Here is a 12,263-nt window from a genome sequence, read left to right on the forward strand (position 1 = left end):
AATTAGCAGCATTACTGGCTAGAAGTAACTTCCAGTCCATTAATATTGAAGACTTGCCATCTTATATAATCAAAACTTTAAAAGTATAATTAATGTTGGCACATATAATATATTCTTAATATTTACATATCACTCCCACATGTTTAGTTGCTTACCATATAATTCCTCCCCAGAAGAATGAGAAAAATACATAAAATGCTAAAGAACCCCAAATCACAAGGTGGTTGATCCATGTCCAGAAACGAGTATCCAAGGCGAGCTGAAAAGATACAACACAGGAAATTTCATGATGTGTACACACTACACCAGGCAGTGTCTAGTGGCATTCAATAACTCATACATGATACCTGTGGGAGGATCCAGCTTGGCCAGGCAACCAAAGCCAAACGGCACTAGAAGAACAGAACCAGACTTCCCAAAGAGCTCTGCCCCAAGATATTTAGATGCCAGAGTACAGGCATGGAGGTATGGACAAGGAAGTACCCACTGTAGATGCCTCACTACTGAAGGAAGGACAAGGAATGAAGTCATGGTAAGATCCTGGACACTGGAGCCCCCATGTCCTTAAGTGGTGGTGGTCAGGAAGCTGATGGCAAAAAGAGAAGCCCTAGCTGGTGGAGGCAGGTATACTGAGGATCAGGAGAAGAGGGAAAGAGTAGCTAGGAAGAAAAGACCAACTACACAAAGGAGTCATGAGACCTCAAACACAACATAAGGGAGGTTACTAAATGAGAAGGCAACTAGCTCTACATATCAGGCATCATGGAACCACAGATTGCGGGTCTATGTAACATGCCTTTCAATTGCAAACCCCACAGCTACTCCATTGAATCAATAACCTTTTCAGCTGCCTGAGATTTTAATCCTTTCATGTTTCCTCCAGGACTGATTGTTTCTTCTGACTGTGGCACCTGGGATTTTCACATGCAATCTAAAAATAAAACGTATGGTCCACTCTGCTTTCTTAAAATTTCTGGGCCACAATGCTTACTATACAGGGCATTTCATTCTTGAAGAGGAGGTGGTGTCCGTTTTGTTACTTGCTGTTCTGACACCCTGCTCCTTAGCTCTCTGTTAATAGTCGCTCATTCATAAATAGGATATTGATAACATTGTGAATGCAGCCCAGTCTTGAATCCCCTCCACCCCACCCCCCACCAAGCTGCTAGGAAACATGTCACAGTAATACTCATGCAAAGAAGATGGACTGGATGGCTTTTCAGAGACAGATGAAAAATGTTGTAGTAAGGCCAACTTTAACTACAAAGGGTGCTTGAAGGCCCTGGGGCCATATACAAGGCCAGGGGTAAAAAAGGGTGGAGAGAATCCCCTTTTAAGTCATGATCCTATGAAATATAACAGTAAATAATAATAATTAGCATCTATTGTACCAATCTCGTTCTATGTGCCAGACACTACTTTAACTGCTTTATACATATTCACTAATTGACTTCTCATAAAAAATCCCAGGGGAGGTAGGTGGTCCTTTTATTTCTATTTCATAGAAGAGGAAATAGAAGTGCTGAGAAACAAGGTCACTTGCCCAAGGACACCCAGCTAGTAAGTGGCTAAACCGAGTTGAATTGTAACATTTTCTAGCAAGCCTAAAATATCACTGAAATAGTACATGAAGAATGCAAACATGTTAGTTCTATTCAGTACGACAAATGGATCACGTATAAAAATGCAGAGGGGAAATGGTTAGAGGCCCTTTGTCAATTATACTTCTGAATCTAGTTCTGATCAATGGGCAGAATGAAATTCATTTAAAGGTACTCATTCTTGGACTCCATGTGAGGTGTTTATTACTGGAATGATCAAAATAATTCGATTACACCTTCAACTGTAACGGTGGCCCAACTCATGAGTCTTAAGGGCAGTATTCAGCATACAGCATTATTACACGGCTGCATGTTAATGACAACGATTTTGCCAAAACTGCTTTCCTTGAATGTTATCTGCCATATATTCTTATGCATTTCATCACTAATATGGGTAAATTTCAGTGATGAACACATTATATGAAATATCATCACTACCAAGCTCTTTGGCACACATATTTTGCTCACGGACACTTATTTTCAACTTAAGTATCCAAATTCCTTTAAGGACTGGCCTTCTTAAACAGATATATAACTTAAAAAATATTCAAGTATTTAACATGGAAACACACTCACAGTCCATTTATATACCACTTCTCATAACATCTCAAAAACAGCAGGAACAAAGGAAGAGATTTCCAATATAAGTATCGTATATTAAAAAAAAAAGAGGATAGACAATATACTGGAAAAAAATGGATCACAAATAGTATACAAATGTCCAAATCTCTAATACCACACATAATTTTAATAAGCATTCAGACTTGAATAACAGCTCACAGTAAAAATTAAGATATATTAGTATAAGACCAGAAAGTATTAAAAAAAATATGGTGTTAAACATATTTGAATAATAAAAATCTAACCTTCAGAGTTACGGTGAATACCAAGATTGTAAAAATAATGGTTCCAAATGTCCAATTTCCATATACCTGAAAAATATTCAACAATTACATGTACCATGAATACACAAGCCTGCTTAAAACAATAAACAGCCAGTTTAATCTTGTGTGTAACTGACAAGGATTTTTGTATAAATTGTTTAGGGAAATACCTGCTCAAAAGATCAGGCCAATATGTTGGCTTTTACTGTAAGCCTAAATTTTCTTGAAGAGGTACACCACGTGTGTGGTTGGTAGGGTTTATTTCATGAATCCATGTAGCATAAAACAAAGAACAGACTAGCATGATACAGACAGGAAAAATTCTGTTCTACCAGTAATGTTCATAAGACAACTCATTTGGATGTCTCCTGTCTCTACAGAGTTTGATATGGGCTTTTCCTGTCATATTGCTCTGAAAGTTAAGTCACTAAGTCATGTCTGACTCTGTGACCCCATGGACTATACAGTCCATGGAATTCTCTAGGCCACAGTACTGGAGTGGGTAGCCTTTCCCTTCTCCAGGGGATCTTCCCAACCCAGGGATCGAACCCTGGTCTCCAGCATTGCAGGTGGATTCTTTTCCAGCTGAGCCACCAGGGAAGACCAAGAATACTGGAGTCGGTAACCTATTGCTTCTCCAGCAGATCTTCCTGACCCAGGAATCGAACCAGGGTCTCCCGCATTGCAGGCGGATTATTTACCAACTGAGCTATCAGGGAAGCCCAATATAGCTCTAAAGATCTCAAACAAGGACTAATTTGCAGACAAATGAACTTACATTATAAAAATAGAGTATATGGTGATATGGTGACAGGGTAACTAGACTTATTATGGTGATCAATCAGTACATACAAATATCAAATCATTATACTATACAACTGAGGCATATGTTACATGTCAGTTATATCTTAATAAAAAAACAAAATAATTTTGTGGCTATAAATATTACAGCTGTTAGCATGTGCACATCAAAGAAAAGCAGATACCATGTATAAATCCGAACGATGGCAATGAATGGCACATATGCTTACCAAATGCTGTCAAGATCTGAATGCATAACATTAAAACAGAAAATGAAATGTAAAAGGTTTTTAAAAAATAAAAACAAAAAATTAAGGTTAACAGCAAAAAAAAAAGGATTTGATCAAATCATACATGGTGTTATGTTTAACTTCTGATAGTAGTTCTTATCACAATTTTAGCAAACATACAATAACATCTAATTCATTTGGACTTAATGAACTCAAAATGAGAGATGAATTAAACATAGGGTGGGTTGAGGCTCCCCATGCACCACCAGTAGAGTTTGCTGAGCAAATGAACCATATCAACAGAATTGTGGAAGAGTATAGTCAGCTGTCTATAATTTATGTACCAAATAAACATAAAATAAAAAGATAAAGTTACAGAATCAAGTCATAAAGCTGAAGGGATCTGAGAAATCATACAATCTAATTTCTTCTGCTTACCACTGGGCAAAGGTGACTTCGAAAACTGAAGTGATTGGCCTGAGGGTGCACATGCTATGTGTACCTGGCAAATGCTATGTGTACCTACACTAAAGTACTAAATCTGTATTTCATCAACACTTACTCAGTGATTAAACTGATTTCTGTTAGTCCAAATTAGAGAGGTTTTAACTGTAGTACCTAATTTCAGTATATCATTCAAATTCACTGAGCCTATCACTTCTGTAGTAGATGGTGATTGCATGGTTCTAGACATAGTCATTGTACTCAGTAAAGTCTTTTTGAAACTTAGCTTTGCTTCACATGATTATAAACTATGAACGACCAGAAAAGAGGAAGCTGAGAAATAGCAAAGAACCTAGTGGAAGCGGCATGCAAGGTGGGTTCGATTTTCCACTGTGTGGCTGCCAAAGACCTCACCCCATCAGCAATTCTCTCCTAGAGCACAGCCAGGGCAAAGTCACCCCAATGCAGGTGCTGACCTACGGAGTCGCTTGCTGGGAAGACACTGGCAGGATCAGTGTAGCCTTTCTGGAAAACACTATGCACCCATGTGGAAAGGAAGGAGGAAGAGAAGGGAATTCCCTAATTATTGGGCAAATACTACAAACATATGGCAGCTACCTCCTTGCACTCTAAGCACAGACTAAGAACTGAGTGGGGACAGACTTTGCTTTTAAAACAGCAAAACCCTGGCTCACATCAAAGTGTACAGGTTCAAAGTCTGAAGTCCCAAGAATTCTGCTCATCTAGTAAAAATTACAGCCAAGTTAACCTTCCCGAGGTTTGCACATAAGCTTTCTAGTTAGGTGTGCAAGCAGGAAGTGATTTTTTACTTTGACATTTCAATTGTTCTAAGGATGCTGTGAGAACTAAATACCATACCTTTAAGAAATAATTTGCAAAATGATTACAGCTATAGTATGTGTATGATAGACCCAATGCCTATGGAAAAAAATTAAGCCATGCTTATAACAGCAAAACACGTAATTTTTTTTTACCTTTCCATTTTCGTCTAAGGATGTAGTCTGAAAAAGAAAGTAAGTCCCAAAGAAAAACACGGTTCCTTCAAATGCAGCCAGAAATGTCCAGTATAGGAATGGGCCCAACTGTAGCATGGCGTTTCCAGATATTTTCCTATTGAGAAATGGGAAAAAACACAAGTTAATGAATCTCTGTAGGCTGTTTATTTAAAGATACAGTGAAACGCTGAAGGTGCGCATGGGGTTTGACCCTGTTTATAGAATGAAAGTTCCTCATGAGGGATTGGTAGGCTTTCATTAAAAGATCAAACAGAGACACAGGTTTGTCTTTGTGTAATCACCTACTGTCTGAGGTGTTGGAGTAAGTTGTTATAGTGCTTCTAAGTTACGATTCTGATCACTGATAATATTAATATCATCAATAATAATAATCAGCTCATTTATTGAGTACTTATTATATGCTTATAAAAATGGGTTAAGAGTTTTATATAGTCCATTTGCGTACACACAAAAACCACGAGATAGGTATTCTTATCACTACCATTTTCAAATAATGAGCCTCAAAAAGGTGTATCATAACGGTTTCCAAACTCTGATCCACACTGGAATCACAAGGGGATCTTTAAAGACATTGATGTTTGGCTCCCACTCTCATTCTGATTTAACTGGCATGAGGTATAACCTGGCTAACCAGGACAATTTTAAAACTTCCCAGGTAGGAGTTCCCTGGTGGTCCAGTGGCTAAAACTCTGTGCTCCCAATGCAGCGGACCCAGGTTCCATTCCTGGGCAGGGAACTAGATCCCACATGCTGCAACTAAACATACTATATACACTGCAACTCAAGAGTTCTCTTGCCGCAACATAGATCTTCAATCCCACGTGCCACAACTAAGATTGAGCACAGTCAAATTTTAAAAAAAGTACAAATCCCCAAGTAATTCTAATGTGCAGTAAAGTTTGGGAACCACTACTATAGCTATATGCCAGAGCTGACTTTAAATCACATGCTCTCAACCAAATAAGCTACCATGACTTTGTAACTATAATTATAAAAATACTTCTTTTAATCAAGATTTCTTCCTGGGAATTTAACCTTTCTTAGGTCTTGTGGTGCCCTTTATATTTTTAAAATGAGTCAAATAACATGTCTGAAGCTGTACAGCCAGGCTTTGATAAATGGCGGGTGGACAGATCCAAAGTTTAACATCCATCAAAAATAAGAGTGTTCTGGGTACAAGTCAGGATGTCGAAAAAGGCTACCGATTCTAATGGGACAGAGCTACAGAAAGAAGATAGGTCTGTGCATGGAATTTTTTAGCTTCTATTTCAAATTCCTCTTAACATGTATCAAAAAAATCACTCAAATAGAGTACCTGTTGCCAATATTATGAAGACTGTCATTGAGCTGTAATGAATAAGAAAGACCTTTGTAATGTAAGTGCAACTGATCCCTGTTCTGTTGGTATGGAGTACTATGGGCTTTTCTGAAAAACAGCAATTAAGCAACTTTTACCTACTAAGATGTCCAAGTGCACACAGAAATCAGCAATGGAGCTGCTGCTGCTAACTCACTTCAGTCGTGTCCGACTCTGTGCGACCCTATAGATGGCAGCCTACCAGGCTCCTCTGTCCCTGGGATTCTCCAGGCAAGAATACTGGAGTGGGTTGCCATTTCCTTCTCCAATACATGCATGCATGCTAAGTTGCTTCAGTCATGTCTGATTCTGTGCAACCCTATGGACAGCAGCCCACCAGGCTCCTCTGTCCATGGGATTCTCCAGGCAAGAATACTGGAGTGGGTTGCCATTTCCTTCTCCACAGCAATGGCGGTGATGCATAAAGCTATACGCTGCTATTTGCCCTAGAAAGCTGCAGGAGGAAACAGGTAACTGCTTTCCAGAAATGAGCTCTACCCACAGGCAGTAAGTCACGTTCGCAAGGCAACTGGGAGCCACTGGGAAGGCAATTCTCTCAAAGAGCCTTGAAAGGAGCACCCAGCAAATGCCAGCCAATGAGGGTTTTGAGAGTCACTGAGTGAGGTTGAGGCAAGAAGTGGTTCCTCTCTTTCCAGCCAGTCACTGGATTTACATCACGCATTGTGGGAAGAAAGGAAGTAGCATCATGGTGTGTTGGGTTATAGCTGAGGTTTCCCAGCTGAACTCAGGTGAATGACGGACCTGCTGTAACTTAGAATGTGGTAGCTAACGTGAAGAGAACAGGAGGGAATGAAGATGAGGGGTGCTGACCAGCAGCACAGGCCTGAACATTTCCATATAATCGGAGGCAGCAGGTGTACCGAGACCTTTCTTTTGCCTTTTAAAGTGGTAGAAGACTATGCCTCTACCCTCGAAACAAGTACTACAGTTTACTTTTCAAATTTCTCTCAAAAAATATGAAAAGATCCAGTTATGTCACATTTCACATCAAAACTTTTGGTAAACGCCTGCATCACTAAGTCCATGAAGGTGACATCTATAATATGTTACATAAGGCTACACGTCACATTAAATGGTATAAATGTGGAGAAAGCCACATATGAAGACTGGAGCTTCCTGTTTACAAAGGAACACTCAGAGCAATGGAGCAATCTCCAACACAGTGACAGGCTGAGAGCAGCGTCTCGTCAGGGCAGGCAGGCAGGAAGCCGCTTTTTGGGCTATGTGATAGGTATGCCCTGGCTTTCATTTCTCCATCAGATGTGGCAACTATACCCTCTATGCAAAATTACTTAAAAATTCATGAGGAGGCTTCCCTGGTGGCTCAGTGGTAAAGAATCCACTGGCCAATGCAGTAGACATGGGTTCGATCCCTGATCCAGGAAGATCCAGGAGCAACTAAGCCCATGAGCCACAACTATTGAGCCTGCGCTCCCTAAGAGAAGCCACCTCAGTGAGAAGCCCATGCATACAATAACTAGAGAGTAGCCCCTGCTTGCCACAACTACTGAAAGTCCCGCATGCATCAACGAACATCTACCACAGCCATAAATAAATAAATAAAAGAATAATTAAAAAATCATGAGCTACACCCATGTGTCGTTACTAAAACTTCATAGAAACCCTTACAAGAATTTGTACTCAATAGGTTGCTTCAAGTTTTCAACATTCTTAATGTGCAAAAGTGCTCAGCATAGCCCTGAAGTTATGTGGAGAAGGGTGTTATTAATAGCACAGTAAGATTATATAGCTCCCATTTACTGAAAATTTTGGCATGGCAACCCACTCCAGTATTCTTGCCTGAAGAATACTCATGGATATAGGAGCCTGGTGGGCTACAGTCCATGGGGTTGCAAAAAGTAGGACAGGACTGAGTGACTAAGCACATCGAAATTTACTATGTGCACTGCTGTGGGCTTCCCCAGTGGCTCAGTGGTAATACATCTGCCTGCAATGCAGTAGACTTGGGTTTGATCCCTGGGCCAGGAAGATCCCCTGGAGTAGGGCATGGCAATCCACTCCAGTATTCTTGCCTGGGAAATCCCATGGACACAGGTGCCTGGTGGATTAGAGTCCATGGGATCACAAAGAGTTGGACATGACTGAGAGACTGAGCATTCATGCGGGCACCCCTGTAAGTTTTTCCATGTAGTCACTCATTTAATCCTCCCCTAAACACTGTGACTAGATCTGTTGTTACTGAAGAGGAAACTAAGGCCCATCTCAGTCAAGTGACTTCGGCAAGGGCAGAGCTGAGATTAGGGCATAGGCAAGGCTACAGCTCTTGGTGGCATTGAACAAGAGGCATTCTGCTCCCTGCCACCCAAATCCCTCTTCCACCAGAGTCACTGCACTACTGGTCTTCACTTTAGTTGTTGTCTGAAGATAGAACACTGCTGCTCAAGATTTGAAAACCACCAGCCTGTGGAAAAGAGCCCAGGTCTGGTCATCAGGAGGAGGGAAATCAGATCTTGCCCTGGCCTCTCATTATAACCTCTATCCTTAGGCAAGTCATTTCTGGGCCTTGAGTCTTCATTTATTTAAACAAGAGGGTATGAGAGCTCATGCTCTGGAAGATTTCTACCAAGGGTGCTATGATTCTTCTGTTGATCAAACTATACCCTTTGCAAGAAATACTAGAGCAGAACACATTAATGCCATGAGGAAGCAATCAGCAAATACCAGATTGGGGGAAACTCTACAAGGTAAATGATTAGGTTTTGTTAACAAATAAATTGTCAAAATAACCTACAGATTAAGAGAGTCTCAGAAGCCTATTAACCAACTGCAGTATATGGGCCTTATATACAGTTTCAAATAAGCATGCTATAAGACATGAGTCAACTGGAAAAATCCTGAGCATTGACTGGATATTTGACGATATAATGGACTTGTTAAATTTTTAGGTATGGTAGTGTACTGAAATAACTATTTTATATAACGATTGATATTTGCTTTAAAATAAGTCCTTGATAGAGAAGACAAGGTTATTAATGAAGTAGGATTGGCCATGAATTGATATTCAAGCGGAGTGGTGAGGACAGGGAAGTTCACTATATAAATAATATTGTTGCTACTTCTGTGCATGTTTTAAATTTTTCATAATAAATATCTTTAAAATGAGAACAAATTTTATAACTCTGGTTAAGTCTGCTGCTGCTGCTAAGTCACTTCAGTCGTGTCCGACTCTGTGCGACCCCATGGATGGCAGCCCACCAGGCTCCTCCATCCCTGGGATTCTCCAGGCAAGAATACTGGAGTGGGGTGCCATTGCCTTCTCTGTGGTTAAGTCTAACAATTCCTAATTGTGACTTTTATGAGTCATACACCTTCACTTTGCACAAATTAACCTTACTCAACTCACTCTACTGCAGTTGCTACCCACTATTCAATAATGCTTATAATCTGCAGTAAATTAACATCTTTATCCTTAGCTGTAGGCTTCACTTACAAAAATCCAATTTAATCAAAGGTTAAGCATCTGGGGCTAGTGCCAAATACCCATCCAAGAGAAAAACAACTATTTCCAACTAACACAACATGAATATAAAGGCTTGATGACTTAATTATTTTCTTCAACAATGCCATTTTAGAATGGGGGCTAACAAGGCAGGGAGGCTATGTTTCAGGGGCAGTTTACAAAAGAAAGCCTAACATAACATCGTCAGTTCAATCTATTATATCTTTGGGTGGCCCTTTTTTGGGTGAGGGGGTTGTTCAGTTGCTAAGTCGTGTCTAACTCTGTGACTGCATGGACTGCAGCATGCTTCCCTGTCCTTCACTATCTCCCAGAGTTTGCCCAAACTTATGTCCATTGAGTCGGTGATGCCATCCAAACATCTCCTCCTCTGTCCTCCCCTTCTCCTCCTGCCCTCAATCTTTCCCAGCATCAGGGTCTTTTCCAATGAGTCAGCTCTTCACATCAGGTGGCAGGTGAGGAGATGGCAGGTAGTTAAAACTAGTCTGTCTTCATCTAAGACTCTAGAACTCTATGACAATGTAGGCAAAGTTTCAGGAACTACTGATTCTAAACTAAATAATTTCACCCATCCAAGTATAAGACATATACCCAGGACAAGTCATTTTCCAGCTGGATGGTTTAGTTTAAGTAGCTAAAAATTCAGAACAGAACCATGTAATCAAACCAGGAGGGAAGTTCTGTGTCTTTCTGACCTGCAGATAAAATGAAACCCACAACTTTGAATGTCTGAGGGGATTTTACCTTACATATGTTCAACTTACATGTACAATCGGGGATCTGAGGTCAATGTGTCAATATTGATGTGCTGTTCCAGTAGACTGTAGGCCAGGATGGGCAAGGATGTGAAGCAGATATTGTACATTGTAAGGTAAGCAGCATCATACAGTGGCTATAATGACAAACCACAAAAGAGAAATAAATGTACTGGAACAATCATCTGCCAGAGGATATTAAACTGTCTAGAAAAATCACAAGCTAAAACAAGACAGTTTCCTTTCATACTTCGTGTGACAGCACAAAAAGGTTTTGTAAATAAGGTCACTCTGATGAGTACAGAAAAGAAACTAACATATTGTAATACATCATATTAATATACTCTCCCTTTAAAAATAGGCTCTTATTCAGAATGTTTACATGCTATAAACTCTATTTCTAACAGATACTAAACAAGAACTTTTCAAAAAATTTTCAGTGAATGAAGACCAATTAAGTATAAGAGAGGAACTCCTTAGGAAAACTAAATATAAGCAGTGGACAGCCTGTGTCACAGTTTTTTGGATTAATATTTTACATGCTTTTAAATACCACTATGACCCTCTCCGGACTGTATTTATGATATCGAATGTGGCCATTTACTAAGGATTAAATAAATATATTCACAAAAATCAAAGCTAAATATATTCACATGGTCACGACTCTTTCTTGCCCTGAATTCCGTAGGCTCCAGACCAAACTTCCTGCTGGTTGTCCCATAGGACAACCTGCAATTCACAATGTCTAAAAGCAAACTCATTCCCTTTAAATCCACTTCCACCCATGTTCCCTACTTCAGTAAGTGGCCCCACAATGTTTGCAACCCTAGTATATACCTTGGTGCCTGGTAGTGCTTACTTGCTCAAGACATTTTTTTGAATTGAGTAATTCTCTTTCTACCTCATTAGCCATTCCTTCTCAGGCTCCTCTTCTTCCTGAGCCCTCTGTGTTGGCGTGTTCCAGCACTCCATGTGTGGAACTTTATACTCGCTCTCTAGCTGATCTCATACAGTCCTGTGGTTTTAGTACAACCCATTCACTGAAAATTCCTGTATGTAGCCCAGACCTGTTCCATATGACCAACAGCCCACTCAATACCTCCTAAGTGTCTAGTATCTTTCAAACTTATGTCCAGGACTGAATTCCTGACTTGTCTCACCTGAAATCTGCTTCTCTTGAAGTCTTCCTCATCTCTGGAAAGGGCAACTAAATCTTTTTGATCAACCAGAACTGAAATCTTGTATTTATCCTTGACTCTTCTCTTTTTCACAATTCCTATCCAATCTATGAAGAAGTGTTTACTGGCTTCACTTTTAAATACATTCAGAACCACATTACTTCTTAGCCCCTCCACTCTGACCATCATGCAAGCCTTTAGTTGTTCTCCCTGCTTCTTCTCCCTTTGACCCGTAGCCTATTCTCAACAAAACTACCTGAGCAGCTATACTAGAAAATAAGTGAAATCAAATCACTGTTTTGTTCAAACTCTCCAGTGGATTCCTTTATCTCTAAAAGTAAAGAAGTTTCTACAATGGTGGGGCTGTAAAGTCCCCCTTGATCTGGCTTCTCTTTACCTGTCACCTTCTTAGTCAGACCAATCTTGATTTAACTTGCCACGTCCTCTCTCTTGAACACATTTATTCCACCCTGTTTT

The 12,263-nt window shown here is 40.0% G+C and overlaps 1 protein-coding gene across 7 annotated transcripts in view; it reads right to left on the reverse strand.

Annotated features, from left to right (window-relative positions):
* The window catches only part of ATP11C (ATPase phospholipid transporting 11C), a 188,321-nt gene that overhangs the window by 15,339 nt on the left and 160,719 nt on the right, over positions 1-12,263 (reverse strand). For all 7 annotated transcript variants that reach the window (XM_061408529.1, XM_061408524.1, XM_061408523.1 and 4 more), the window contains 4 exons: positions 10,618-10,745; positions 4,956-5,091; positions 2,468-2,533; positions 156-259 (listed from right to left, as the gene is read on the reverse strand). In XM_061408529.1, the coding sequence (XP_061264513.1) occupies positions 156-259; positions 2,468-2,533; positions 4,956-5,091; positions 10,618-10,745 (434 nt within the window). The remainder of the gene's footprint in view (positions 1-155; positions 260-2,467; positions 2,534-4,955; positions 5,092-10,617; positions 10,746-12,263) is intronic.

This window comes from Bos javanicus, chromosome X (assembly GCF_032452875.1).
Source record: "Bos javanicus breed banteng chromosome X, ARS-OSU_banteng_1.0, whole genome shotgun sequence".
Taxonomy (NCBI): domain Eukaryota; kingdom Metazoa; phylum Chordata; class Mammalia; order Artiodactyla; family Bovidae; genus Bos; species Bos javanicus.